Source organism: Lissotriton vulgaris, chromosome 4_1 (assembly GCF_964263255.1).
Source record: "Lissotriton vulgaris chromosome 4_1, aLisVul1.2, whole genome shotgun sequence".
Taxonomy (NCBI): Eukaryota; Metazoa; Chordata; class Amphibia; order Caudata; family Salamandridae; genus Lissotriton; species Lissotriton vulgaris.
This window is the reverse complement of record NC_141691.1, coordinates 67,468,681-67,484,485: the sequence shown is the minus strand read 5'-3', so window position 1 is coordinate 67,484,485 and position 15,805 is coordinate 67,468,681. Positions and strand designations below refer to the sequence as shown.

Below are 15,805 nucleotides of genomic sequence, written 5' to 3'. Positions count from 1 at the left end.
GGAGTGGGTATATCCTCATAACAATCCTTTCTCTTCCACTGGGAAAATAATTGTGATTCTGAGGGTATAATAGCTTTAAGTCATATTGACTAACGTATATACGGAGGAAAATGTTAACTCCTGACCTTGTTACATGTGAATGCCACTCAAAACTGGATACTCTAATAGGTCGTTATAATGTTATTAAATAGTTTTTATCATAAAACTGCCCATAAATGCCCCCTATACCATATATTAAACCCAGCTTTTTAGTCTAGAAGTCACTCCTGTGTTGATTTTATAGCTATGTCAAAATACCATTGGACTGTAAAATGTCTCTGTATCTATTACACCTTTCTGGTTGATATAAAAGATGAATCTGCCTCCGTGTCAAAGGAATATCTTTGGCAGATAGATTTTATTCCATTTTCATGCAGTTGAATACACATAGTGCTACTTACCCCTTTTGAAGTGTATAAGCACATTAGAATATGGGTAACATGCTGCACAAGGGGTTGAGGGGTGCTGAGTAGGAAGAGCGTTGAATTGCAGAATGGCCTGTGTGAAAAGTATGTCGGTGTAGTGGGTGAGTGACAAGAGTAGTGCTCTTATACTGTTACGGGTCCCTGCATCTCGATGTGTGATGAGGGGAGGATCAGTCCGGGTTAGACCATTAGCACTTTACATTATTTTTTTGTCTGGATTCAAGGGCCCCGATACAGCCTTCCCAGTAGCAACCGAAGAGAAGCCAGTGGCCTGTACTCATTGCAGATAAACATGCCATATGATCTACATAGTGCCCACCAGGAGTGAGCAGCCAATAAGCATGCATTGAAAAAAGGAAGGCTTAGTATATAACCTAAAAAGTCCACCAATGAGATGTAGAAAAGAAGCCTACAGGAAGGTAATGGTTAGAGGCTTCCAGGGTAACTTTTCTATAGGCTCCACCCATAAGCCAATCATCCTTCACTTGCCTATTGTTAAATGTGTGCTATTGCCCGGCTCAATGAAAAATAAATGCATTCACAGTAACTGCATTTAGTACTGTATTTAAAATTATTATTAAAGACAGTTTAGGTAAACTTCAATATACCATAGTCCTCAAAGTCCAAAAAACTAAAGATCTTGATAAGAGCATGATTTACCGCTTACCTTCTGACCCTTCACTCAGTTTGCTCCGCTTACTTCTACGGACATGTTTGCTCACTTCTAGATGTGCTTCTACCTCAGAACCAAGACGATTCAGCAATGCCAACTGTAAGAACAAAGACAAAAGGTTTAATTTTGCAGAAAGGGGATTATGGAGAAAATGGACAAAACAGCAAGGGAACGTTAAAATTACAAGATGTTTGTAAAGCTTCTGACTGGGAAAAGCAAATTTAAATTACATGTAGCCTCATATACGAAACTAGTTTGTGGTGAACCTAAACCTTGTGGTTTGCAGAATCACAAGATTTGCCACCACAAAATGTTTTTTTTAAATGTGCCAAATCGTTTTGAGTCAGAAATCCCTTTCTGAATTGCAAAAGGGGTTTTGAGACTCATTAGGATAGGGCCTCAAATTGGCATCCCCTCCTATCTGCAATTCGTAATGAGATGAATCAAGCAATTCCCTTCACAACTGTGGTCGCAAACCATTGAGGGCCTTATTATTAGTGTATAGTCCGAGGACAGCCAGACTCGTGGTAGCAGTCCGACCATTGCTGCACCAGCGGTCCGATTGCCCCATTACGATATGGGAGGTCAGACCGCCATGGGACTGTCAATATCGCCAGGTAACCGCCTTTCCCTGGCGGCGGCTTGGTGGTCTTAAGGGAGCAATACACTTGGCAGGACTGCCACAGTCCCGCCAAACATATAATGTGTTTTTCCGCACTGCCATGAAAACCGTGGCAGGGAGGAAACAAAGGTGGACCTAAAGGGCTCCCTGGTGCCTCACGCCACGTGGATGCACACAGGGGGCAAAGTATGTGCTCCCCTGTGTGCATGCAAACTAGTTCCTGCACGGCATGGACTTTATAGTACATGCCATGCAGGAACCTTGTGAGGTGTTCTTATTGCGGTGCCTACATATAATTGACTAGACATCTATTAAAACCATAATAAAAAAACTATGACGTGTTTGGGCTCGTGATCTCGACTCGACGACTCTCCAAGCAAACGATCTCCACGAAACTGCCGCAAACAATCCGAACAATGACGCCTCAACTCAACCAGGCTGTGGGGAAACCGGTCTTAAATCAAATCTTAGCAGCAAGGCTGTCCCTGCTCCCCATAAGAGAACTGTATCAATCCTGGAAGTCCCTTGGATGCATCATAGAGTGCAGACTGAGCAAATACAAAAGAGGATCATTAGCCCACATACTTCTATGCTGCCCGGCATTGCGACAGACCCGTTAAACACTTCCCATGCCAATTTTTCTCCAAAAGGGCCCTCGCACAGCCAACAAAGCCGCTCGCTTACTGTACACCTTGGACACTGTGGCAGACATGGCTATGTTAGGGAAATTTGTACAGCACACCCACACCCTTCTAAAAGACAAAACGGCTGTAGCAGGAAGCGATCAATCGCTAGACGAACACCCTTCTAAAAGACAAAACGGCTGTAGCAGGAAGCGATCAATCGCTAGACGAGCCTTATGCTCCATAATGGCCCAACATCAGTATTATGACCTAATGCCGGCAAGAACCAACGCCATCATGGGCGCTCGACTCCACACAGCCCACATATTGTTCCACGGACATGTTAATAAAAAACTACAGTCACCTTTCACATGGTATATGTGACCTTTCAAAAGCACTGGCACTTAATTGCAGACCTCAAATCAAATACTTGCAAAACTTTTACTGTCGTCCTGCTTCAATTTTGTCACAAAAAAACACCTTAGCCAGCAACAAGTCGCTGGGAAGAGAGACAATTTATCATATATTTCAAATTGAAGGTGTTACGAAGCACTCTGGAATTTAAGACCAATTTTAAATGTGATCATTTGAACTACTTTTTACTGTAATGATTTTAAGTAGTCACGCAATACATTATTATTCATTGATTCCATTGTGGTGCCTTTTTGTTCGATGTTAATGCTTTATATACTTCAATTCCACACAATTTAGGATTGGAAGCAGTGACATCGCACCTAATGTTGACGGATATGAAAGAAGATTTGAAAACATTCATCATGAATCTATTACACTTTACGCTTTACCTTAGTTATTTTACATGGAACAATCAATTTTTCATTCAATCATCTGGAACATCGAGGGAAAATTGTGCGGCTACCGCATACGCTAACATTTTCATGTATCAATTTGAGCTCGACAATATTTTGAACAATCATGAATGATCAAACAACCTTCTTCTGAACAAAAGGTATATAGATGACATTTTCATCTTATGGAAAGGGTCAGACAAAAGATTTCAAGATTTGATACAGGCTATATGGAAATTAAATCAAGTAAACGACAGAATTGGGTTCACACATACTTTACACAGAGAACAAATACATTTTCTGGATGTCATGATACAGAACGTAAATGGGAAATTGGAAACCAGAGTATATACCAAAAGTACCGATAGGAATAATCTATTACACTTTCAAAGCTTTCATCAATACTCACTCAAGAAACACCTTCCATATTCTCAACTATTAAGACTGAAAGGAATTTCATTGACCGAGGAATCATTCAATGAGAGCATGCAAATGACCCTGACCAAATTTGAAGAGCGAGGGTATCCAAAGGGTATCCTAGAAGAAGCAGCTTTGAAAGCACAAAAATTGAACCGCATGACCTTACTAACACCACAAACCAAATCAAAAGATGAGCAAAGGATGGTATTCATTTCGAAATACTCCACACACAGTCACCAAATCAAAAGGATAATCCTTAAACACTGGTCGCTATTAACCATGGAGGACGATTTCAATGGAATATACTCCTTGCCACCTAGGTTCGCATATCAACGCACAAGAAATATCAAGGAATTATTGAATCACAAAGAAGACAAGATACCATCTACGTACAAAGGAACTTTACCTTTTATGATTGCATTACAGTTCCCACAATTGTGGCGTGGTAAAGAGTTCCAACATCCCAGTCGAGGAACCACAATAAAATTAAAAGTCACGGCCACATGTGACAGTCGCAACCTAATCTATATGATTAAATGCCCATGTGGCTTAGCTTATGTTGGCAAAACGCAGCGAAAAATCAAAATCACATTAACTGAACAAAAGAGTAACATTCGCACTAGAAGCGCAAAATCACCATTGGCGGCTCATTTTAATGCTCACAATCATACTCCGAGCCAACTTCGATTTTTAGTTTTGGAACAACCACAGATTCTTCCTGGAAGAGACAATACCCAGCATTTACTGCGCCGTGAAGTATTCTGGATTAACTTTTTATGTACTGCCCATCCAAAAGGATTAAATGACCGTATAGACTTTAATTGTTTTCTGTAAACATCATTTACATTTTGGGCACTGATCATGAATGAAACTGTTAACCATTTTGCTTTTCGAGAATAAAGAGAAACAGCAAATGACATAAGTTGTGCGGTAGAATATTTGAAATATTCATTTTCATGTACTTTTATTTTAGGCAATCATTTAAATGTACACATCCGTATGTACCTTCATGTGAAGATGAGTTGATTATCACTTTGACATGTACAATGGAAGTTACAGCATAGGTTTTACATTCACCAGTTGGTCGACACTAAATTTCACCCATAGTACAAAACACTCGGTACTTTATTTGATATCTTGAGTTCTAATTTTATTTTTATTTTTTTCACATTTAAAGCTTAGAAACCGCACTTTGTTTTACGGTGGCGATCGGCATTCCCCAATCATCCGCCTTTCGAGTACTTTGTTTAGTCTTATTGTAGTCCCGATCGCATCGGAACTACCAATCTCTCATTGGAGCGTCTGAAATCACGTGGGCGCTTCTTGCGCCGGTTTTCCGTATTTGTTCCACCCACACATCTTTGAATACTTGCGGGAGTATCGGCAACAGACCGCCAGAAGCTTGTTCGCGTTTACCTTTCGATAAGTCCGCGTTTTTCATGTACGGATTTGACCACCCGAGGAAAGACAGGTTCTCGGTGACGGTATTTGTTCCCGTTTTTTCACAGACCTTTAAGACTCATTCAGAACGTGCATTTTCAAGATCATACAGCAACAAGCTTTTCGTAGGTGATCTTTACTTTTTTCACCCTTGGCACATTGAAACACACAGTATTCACAAACCATTTATAATCTTCACTTTATTATTATTTTTTGGTTATCGTGTTTTAGACAAATCTACATTATTTCATGGAAGTTGGAGAACGTGCTCCACACGCATTGAGAAATTTTAGGTATGTTCTCACATTTCTTGACTGGTAGACGTTGGGTTTGCCTATTTTGTATGACATAAAGTGGTGTCTGCACGACACGCATTCACTTTTTCGTACCTTCCGTTTTTGACACTCTTGTTTTATGCACGTCACACAAATACACACCAGCACACTGTAGTGATTTTCGACTGTTTGACACTTTAATTAGACCATCTGGGATATAAGGCCATTTATTGTTTAAACACTTTATTACTTCTGTTTGTTTACAAACAAGATTTGAGGACACTGGATGTTTATTATGTTGTGTACATTCTTCCTAACAGTAAAGGAATCCCCTGAAGAAGGGCATCCTACCCGAAATGCATTGGGCAAGAATAATATTGTTCTGTTGACTCTTCTGATGTGAACGTAACATCATGATTATTTGAAAAAAGATAAGAATCAAATGAATGAAAACAAATGAATTCAAAATAAACAACTTTATTGGAAGACTGTAACAAAACGGCTCATGAAGTGTTTTTCCCAAAAACATTAATTACGGAGTGCATTTGGGGACGTTGCTCACAGTCTGATCAACGCTATTAACTTCACGCCTTTTTCAAAGTCACCACCGCCTTTGAAGAGGCACTGCCACGGGACCGCCATGCCACCTGCCCGCCAAACTACTTTTTTGTTTTTTTAAAAACTTTACTTTTGTTGCAGACAATGATAGCATATAACATTTGCGCCAACAGTCCCAAGAAAGCAACGACATTATCAAAGATCATACGTCTGTATACACGGCCCATCAGCCCACAACCCGAAGGCCGGGCGGCGGTAGCTGGTAGCATGCAAGCCAGGTCATGAACCTAGCCCTGTGACTGCACGGCAGGATATTCTGATCTGCTTTTTCGTTTTTCTTTAATACAGGTTACCCCCCAACTCCCCATAGGAACCCCTCCCCCCCAAAACTACGGCATTCATGACTAGAGCATGTGTACACAGGTCGTTCACCTCATTATGGCACTCCTATCGGCAGATATAGCAGCGGTCATTACGTAAATTAGGAATGACGCCTTGAGATACAAAACACAATACCTCCCAGTTGTAACCTACAGGTGCGTGTGCGGTCAGGCACTCCCCCAGCTCACCATTCTCCCTCACCCTCCCCAGCCAAACTACTTTTAAGTTGTTATCTGGGGGACTGGTGCCAGTAAGTCTCGGTGTTGTGGCAGCATGGCAGCCGGACTGCTCTGCCGAAACTCGTAATCGGGCCCTGAATAATTACTGACACTTCAAAGGATGCAGTAACATATTTACAAAGGTAAAGCTGCAGTCTTGGACAGTTTCACTTTGGGAATTATGTCAGGCAGCCACTGAGGGGTTGGAGAGCTCTCCAAGGGATCAGTGAAAACTCCTATGATGTCTTCCCAAACTGGATTTTTTTTTTAAAGCAGCACTAGATTCTTTAACTAACTACAGCTGCTTTAAAAACAAACTGTTTCCTATTGGGAATGTGAGGGACGGTGGTCTGTTGTTGCCTGCGGGCACCTTCCCTGTGTTCATAGCCAATCACAGATGGTTGCAACTAGTGACATGCTTAATTAATATTCATCTGCAAACCCGTGACTGGACATTTAGCCGTGTGATATAGTAGTAAATAGGCCACATTACAAAATGAAAGTTAAGTCACAAAAGGAAGTTCCTCCTATCATCCCAAGACCTAAACCACAAAAGGAAGTTCTTTCTATCGGCCCAAGACCTATTATATACCTGGAGGCTGCTGAAAGTAAGGAAAGTTTATTACTTGTAATCCTAGCTCTCTGTAATCGATTAATATCTCAGTCCACGTGCAACATCACCGAAACACTTTTTATGGAATATGTTTTATTTTCTAAATACATCTTAGTAGCTAAATGAGTTACACAGACCACTTTACTAAAACATCACTGATTTTACCATTCTTTAAAACAAGAGATAAAGGAAATGTAGGCTTTAAATGGCCTGTAAACACACAGAGACTTGCATATATATTAACACTCTCCCCAACACGGATAATTGCACTTTAAGAATTAAAGAAGGTGGCTGCTTTTCTGTTGTGATGTTCAGGGTCATACAACAAGTTACTTTTACACACTAATACAGTGAAAGGCTTTTGACACCATTAGAGTTTCCAACCATACTTTTGGAACAAAGGAAAAAAGAAGGGTTGCTTATGAGCTCAAAATAAATATTCCTGTTAGAGAACTAGGATTAAAAGTAATCAACCTTTCCTCCTCTTTCATAGGATCTTCTATGATATTCATACCGAGCAACAAGTGACACAGCAATAAAGATGCCTTTAAAACTTGCTATCTTGTCACATTTGCTGGCTTTCAGAGACAGAGGTCAAAAGTAGGTTTCTCATCCTACATCTATTTTTTTCTGTTACTGAAGTTAGAGGATTTTGACACCTGAACTGTGCAAAGGCTGTAAGATGTCAGGCTTTTTTTCAAACACAACACTGAAATAGCTAATATGTGAACTGTTCAAACATTTCAAATATATTTCACAAGTTATAAAGACACATTCTTGTAATTCTGTGTTAAAAAACAATATTTTTATAGGATCAAAACAAATTAGAACACTTTACTTTGTCTGTGTAGGAAAGTAGGCTCTACTTCTTATGGTTAACCCCACTTTTTGCTTCATGTTATACTATTTTTGACTAGTCTGACCGGGATCCTGCTAATCAGGACCCCAGTCTATCTGCTTTCTCCCAAAACCTGTTACGTCATGTACTTAGGTACACTCCAGATTGGATACTGTGGTACCCTTGTAAGAACCTAATATATGCTACCTATGGCATAGGCACCCCAGAGGCTTCCCCTGGGCTGAAGCATGTATTATGCTACCCATGAGAGGTCAAGCAAAATGGAACTACAGGCCTGCCATTTCAGCCTGTGTAAGTTGGTGCATGCACCACTTACTTAAGATATAGGTTTACTATCTCTAAGGGTCACTACAATTAAAACTTATAATTCATCTCTCTAGCAGGCCTTGACAATCTTGAAGGCAGGGTGCTTGGTTCTAACTGAGAGAGTGCCACTGCATGAGCAATACACCCCTGCAACGTAGGGAATCCATTCTCCCGAGTTGTTAGTGCTGCAGCCATTTACGACATATAGAGTGGCATTATGCAACCGTGTGATGACCAACTCTGAAACGGCTGAAAGTAACCCTATCTTATTTGGTGTCGAACATTGTGGAATCATACCCCCACACCGTGTGACCGGTGTGGGAGCTATGATTCCATCCTTCAGAAGCGAGCTTCGTGGAGTCTCTGGTGTTCCTGGTACCAGCCTTCTAGAACCAGGCAGCACAAAATGGTTGCTGCCAACCAGAGACACATTTCACCCTCCTGCTGCTGAGCCAAGCTCGAGCAGGGGAAGGCAGAATAGGTATCATGTCCCAGGGAGGCGGTGTGACCACCTCCCACATAGGGTTTAGTGTATTAGGGCTGGGTGGGTGCGCTTGCCAGCGACCAATAGTCTGCATGAGGGGCACATTTGGTGTCCCTGTGCATAGTCCAGTTCAAACCAGTCCTGGGAGCCGTTGTCTCCTGCTCTGGCACGAAACTGGACAAAGGACATAGGAGTAACCTCCCCACTGTCCAAACCCCCCTGGGAGAGTCCCCTGAATCTGTCCATTCCTCTCCCGTGGGTACAAAAGGGCGTACCTGTCTGTAGGACCCTAGATTCGACGTGGACAAGATTCTAAACCAGAAACTACTGACTTCGACCGTCTGGACACTCTGGTCTTCGCTGGACTTTGTTTGGGCCAGAGTTCGTCTCCCACTCCGTCCAAAGCATCGTCTGTGCGTGTGCACCATACAAGCTCCGTGCAGGACCGGTGGAGCATCAAGGGCAACTGAAGGTATCTCCCTTGGAGTGAAGGAGTCACTCCCCTGCAACCGCAGGCACCACATCACGATTGACCGGTCTGCTGCTCCTGAGCTCCTACAGACCCCAAAGGCTCCAGCAACACAGAAGGTGGGTTTCCAAGTACCTCGAGGTCCGAGCTGCCCCCTTACCAAGTTTGAGGTCAGAATCCCTCATGGGGGCTACAATAACCGTACCTCTGTGCACCACATACATTTGCAAGTGCATATGCTTGTTGGCGTTTCCAAAACAAGTGCACTGGGCTCTGAGGAGCCCCAACCTCTAGCACCATTTCCAACAAAAAACTCTGGCCTCCGTGCACCGACTGATCCTTGGGCTGCTGCAACTGCTAGAGGTCCCCTCGCGACTCCAGTGCCTCCAGCCTGTGGGTCCTCTTGAGGGTCAACACTGCTTTTCTTCGGCTCCCTTGGTTGCCCCAGGCCTGCCCTGACTCCCCTGTATTTGGTGAGTCTCCTGGTCCTTGCTGGTCCGAACTGTAACCTTTCTTGACCTTCCTCGTGGGGTGCCACTGCCAAGGCTTGTTGGTGCGCCCGCCAGACACCGACCCCTTAGCACTCGACATCCTTCGTGGGACAGCTCGCATCCGGCTCCTGGTCATCCCCGACATCTCTTGGTTCCTGTGGCTGCAGAGTCAAGAACTCCCTCAATGCACCTGAAGCACCCGACAGAAGCAGGAATTTGTCTACCGAGCCCCTGATCACTCCTGAGTGACCCAGACTCTGTCCCCTCTGCTTTCAGGTACTCTTCATCCAGAATCTACTTTTGGATACCAACAGATACTTTTCTTCTTCCCAGCAGTAGCTCTTCTATGAAGTCCTCCATAGAGACCGACTGCGGTTTCCGACGCCACTTCAGACCTATACACCCAGCTTCCCTGGGATAGGTAACTCTGGTACTACAGTATCCACGGGTTGGTGGCTCTCCAATCTCCTAACTTCCACAGGGTTTCTTTGAAGTCCACTTAGAAGGGTCCTTAAAATTTAAAACTGCTACCGCAACTCTCCCATAGAATTGTACAAAGCATGCACTCGTGTTCCAGCACTGCACCCGACCTAAGTGGGGTCCCTACTTACTCACATTGGGTGGTTCCTTGGGGTCCCAGTGATTCTACATACTCAAGAACCACGACTCGAGTCAAGACAGGGTTTAATGTCACTATTTTAGTATATGGTTTGGTCTCCCTCTGGAGCCCACTGTGTATTAGTGCTACTTACGATTGTTTCTGTGCTACAGTATTTTATGCTTTATGTGTATTTGCGTGTAGCAGATACTGTGACGTATTTAGAGTGTGTTATATTAATAAATACATATTTTTATAACTACTGTGTGGTTTTCCGTTCATTTAACCAATAAAATAAGGTTGCATTCTGGTAAAACAAGCTGCTTAACTTCAAGGGAGAGGAGTTGGCCTAACGAATAGGGCGGTCGACCTCGAATCTGGGGAACTGGGTACGAGTTTTGGCAATGACGCTGAACATCTTCTGATTCTGGGCAAATCACTTAATCTCCCCTTGCTCAAACAAAAATGAATGTGTCCTCATATAATGCAACTGGTGCTATGTAAAGCGCTCAGATACCCGTTTCGGGTCAAGTTCGAGCTATGTAAAACTCTGTAAAAAAAGACTAAGCCCGAAGGCTGCTCTCCACAGCTACCACTTAGATAGCTTTCTAAGGTTATCTTTCACCTCTTAAATCACCAGCATATCCAAGACCAACCCAATTTTCAGTAAAACTACAGTTAGTGGGAAAGTGTTGTAGCCATTTCAATGGAAAATATGCTATCTGTAAATGACAGTGCGCTACCACATCATGCTTTAGTAATATATTTATGAAAAGTGATTTTTTAAACATGAACTGGTAATTATTACTGCTCCTGCCCGGATGATAATGCTATTAGTGAAATAAGAGGCAAGCCAGGGATCATGTGCACCCTATATATGGGCTCGATTCTTGTTATGCATGGAGCAAACATTTAGGGCCAGATGTATCAAGTGTATTCCCTTTCGTAAACTGGCGATTCGCAGAATCGGCCCGTTTGCGAACTGGAAAAACGCCTTTTGGAATGTATCATTCCAAAAGGCAATCGCAAAATAGGGAATCACAATTTTTGTGATTTACTATTTTACGAATGCATTTAAAGAATCGCAATTTGCGATTCTCTTAATGCAATGCAGGAAGCGCTTTTTAAATTGCGACCCTCCTTTAAGGAATCACAATTTACCTCCAACTTCAAGTTGGTGGTAAATTGCAAATCCTTAGAAAAATGCACCATTTTTTTTAGTGTCATGTGGCGCACATACATGTCCTTAGGGCATGTATGTGCGCCACATGTGCGCACACGCATATTTCAGGGGTGCATCAGGGTGGCCATTTGGCCCCCTTGCACCCTTGAAATTGCATGCACAATTTGCGAGGACCTATCGGGTACTCGCAAATTGCACATGCAATTCTCATTCTTGGCCTCTTGGCCTCTAGGCCCATAGAAATGAATAGGAAGCCATTCCTTATTTGCGAGTCGCAAATAAGGAATGTGTAGGAATCTCCAAAAAATTGCTGAAACCTACATACATTGCATTTTGCGAGTCTATAATAGCGAATCAGTAAAATTTGCTATTATAGACTCGCAAAATCCAATTGTGATACATCTGGCCCTTAGTCTAGTAAATAAAGAGGTTTTTTTGTACAGAGAAATAGTGAACTTGCTTATTTGAAGGTGCTCTCTTATGTGATAATAAAGAAAAAGGTGGCTCTATAAGACGAAAGAATTGCCTTGGATCACACAATTTGAGACCAGTTCACGGGTCAAGTACATTACAGTTAGGTAGAGTACATTATTCAAGTTACTAGACCTGAAGCTCTGGTAACATTTTTATGATTTGTCGAGCCCTGCTAGCAAGCTAAACAAAATCTTTCAGTGGATGAGGGATTCAGTACAAGGATAAACAGAACGTGAAGTCAAATAAACTGGTTACAGAAAGCGGCCTGTTCAGGGTATCTTTCCTCAAGACATCATCAGTACAATAGTGTTTTCTAACAATGTGAATTGACTTCCAAGTGACCCCCTTATGTGTGAAATTGTCCCAGTGCAGCAGTAGCTGCATTTCCTCTGGGAGAATGGCCTTTGGGTGCACCTGGTAAAGGTCAGATTAGAATTGGATGCATAGGTTGTAATGATGCATGACACTATCCATCTATCAATTACATGTTTTGTGGACATATTCTGCCCTAATTAGAAGCGCTGTAAAAAAATTTAAAAAGACTGCAATTTAAATCTTCTATCTAAGATGGAATTCTGGGATTCTGAATTCTTAGGGAGACTTTGCTGCAATGGAACACCATATATGGTTCTTGTGTACACACAGTTTGAAATTCACATACCCTACTGGCAGGAGTTAGGGTAACCAGAAAAGCCACCTTCTATAACAAATGTCAGAGACTGGTATTATGCATGGTTTCAATAGGTGGTCAGCACATTTTGAAGATGACAATTTTCAGCTCCCATGGAAGATAAGGTCTTTTAATTTGGGTGAAGCCTTTCTAAGAAATCTTTGATCAAACGGATAATATAATGACAAAATAGAAAAGAATGCCTGACATGAACTTTTCCTATAAGCAAAAATAACAAACACATGCACATTTGTACATGAAAACTTATGTCCAATTTTGCAAAATAAAGAAATCAATACACTATAATCTCTTTTTAGCAAATCTTCCGATTCACATACTTTTGAGGGTACCAGTTACAAATCCTCTTCCACTTGAACGTCTATAATGGTTAGGTAGAAGGATGCTTGAACATCCTCTGGCTCTTCATGCAGTCCTCTTATTTTCAGCTGGTAGTACGGCAGGTACTCAGATGAGCAAACCTCAGGAATGGCAGATCGGAATGGAGGATCTTGCCCAATATTCTAGTCAACACATAAGCCTCCGGTGTGGTTACAGCAACAAGTAGATCAGGTTCAGGCACCACAACTGGCTTGCCCTTTCTGAAGCAATTCAGATTGTCACCTTAGATTGTCTCATTTTAGCAGTCATTTTGGGATCAAAGAAATAGGTGAAAAACATAGGGGAATTGTCTGGATTCCTTGTTGAGGTACTGCACAATTGCTTTTTCCACTGTCCGAAGAATGGAAGATGCGGAGATTGTATGGGGGAAACAACTTAAGGGCTAGGTGGAATACCCTCGGCTCAGCATATTGATGTGGTATTACTGCTCTGAAGAGAACCCTTTTCCTTAAACAAAGAGCTCACCCATGTGTGCTCCCAACTCATTTATCAATGAGTCGAAGAAAGTTTATAAAACAGCACTCTGTGAAGCATGTTCGACCTCATAGACCCTCTTGAAGAGCAATGACTTGCAGGACTGGTCCGATAAATCTTTTCTTCACAGTCCACTGTTGGCTGAGGCCATTGGTCTTTTGGGCATTCCAGAAAAGGGCACAAGCAATCTTGAGATTGAAAAATGGAGATGCAAGAGGCCTTGCTACCCAGGAGAGAACAGACTTTTCTGAAGGCTGGTGGTAGGGTTGTTTCAAGAGATGAATCGCTAATCATTAGGTGAAAGTCTGTAAATTGAAGGAAACGCTTTTGCACGATTTGTGTCTACTATTTGGCCATGATTTGTCTTTTAGGTCTTGTCTCCATCTATCCAAGTGGAATTAGAATAATGAGATGCCTCTCTGAAATGTAACTACCACAAGGTTCTGTGAATAGAGCTGATGAAAGCATATGCTAATATGTTCATGCATGCATGTGACTGCACATGATTGCTATTCCATATAGTATAAAGAATAGGCAAGCTGATATTCTTTTCAGTAATCTTTTGATATTCTTGCTACATAAATCATTTTCATAACAGCTACTGCCTTTAACAAGTTCTTATTGTTTGTTGTTCAATCCACCTTCTGCCTGTACCCGATAAGGTACCCACTTTTTGTCTGTGCCCAAACAGGCAGCCATCTTTGGCCTTTATTAAATGGAGTCCCCATCTATGGCTGTGACCAATCATGTGCCACATGTTCAAAGGCACACAGACAGGCCACCTGTGAGTTGTATTCAATCAATATTTAGATCCCCTTCATATCAGTATTGAGGGATTGCCAAGCATCAGGCACGTCGAATGCAAAGTGGAGGGCTTGACAAAACATATCTACAGGTATATGAAGGGGGTAAATAATGGGAAGAACAAGAAGAACTGCTTTAACTCCGACATGTTATATGCTGCCTTCAATTATACAAATCAATACCAAGCCTTACTGCAGAACATGGCAGCCAGGTGATATTAAAAAAGATCATGAACTGTGACATTCTAGGAAAAAGTGAGGATAGGGAAAAGAGAAATTCATTATATTACAATGAAGACAATATAACCTACAAATAAATGCACAGTTGCTTGTATATTGATTTTATAATGCATCACCCTCAAATTTTCTGAGAAGCAAGATATTTATGTTTGTAAATTAAAGCATAGTACCTGGGGCAATCGATTAGAGTGTGTTAAAGGTGAGCTAAGTGGCATGATCTTAATATATTAATCTCTAGTCCCGCATAATCCCGAATAGTTTCTGTATGGAAATTGCAGTTGAAATTTCTGTAGATGCATTAAAGTGGTAGATGGGCTCAATCGGGCAATGGTGAGGTTCTAGACAGGATAAGGATGGCAACTTGAACATGATATAGAATCCATTTGAAAGAGCTGATCTGAAGGCTGAGATCCAGTAGTACACATAAAATGAATGGCATTCGGACAAAATATCAAAACAAAAATACTGTACTACCAAAAGATCGTGTCCAAAATATCATGACATGGAAATATTGTCTGCAAGCATGTCAAGAATATCGATTTAAGGCGAAGTAATATCGATTTTGAAAATATCTAAGTGATTAATATTGTTTACAAAAGGATAATGTTACTTACCCAGTACACATCTGTTCTTGGCATGTAGAGCTTTAGATTACCATGCTTTCCAACCTCCTGCCATCTAGTGTTGGGTCTGGAGGTTTGCACTTTGTTTTTCTTCAAAGACGTGTTTCTAGTCACGAGGTAGGCGACTCCTCTTTCGGTGATAGTGCGCATGGGCATCGACTCCATTGTTAAAATTGTTTTCCCGTAGAGGGTTAGAATGGAGTTAGTAGGAGTAGACTAGAGATGTCCATGCAAATGTATATAAAGTAAGAGAGAACTGCAACAGGTATAGGAACCCGGAGATGCGGGTGGTCGCATGTGAATCCACAGCTCTACATGCCAAGAACAGATGCTTACGGTGTAAGTAATGTTATTAGTTTGAGGCATGTGAGCTGTAGATCACATGCTATGCATAGACTATACAGCAGAGTTCTCCAAAAGCGGTGGCTAACCTGTAGCTGATGCAGTTGTCTGAAAGAGTGTTCTAAGTACTGCCTGGCCTACATTAGCTTGTTGTCTTGCTAACACATCTACACAATAGTACTTGGTGAATGTGTGCGGTGTAGACCATGTTGCAGCTTTACAGATGTCAGCTATGGGGATGTTTTCTAAGAAAGTCATAGTAGCCCTTAGTTCGCGGGTGGAATGTGCTCTAGGGGT

General features: G+C 41.9%; 1 protein-coding gene across 2 annotated transcripts in view; it reads right to left on the bottom strand.

Annotated features, from left to right (window-relative positions):
• The window catches only part of EDA (ectodysplasin A), a 1,522,411-nt gene that overhangs the window by 913,874 nt on the left and 592,732 nt on the right, over positions 1–15,805 (bottom strand). For both annotated transcript variants that reach the window (XM_086918330.1, XM_086918332.1), the window contains exon 2: positions 1,132–1,234. In XM_086918330.1, the coding sequence (XP_086774456.1) occupies positions 1,132–1,234 (103 nt within the window). The remainder of the gene's footprint in view (positions 1–1,131; positions 1,235–15,805) is intronic.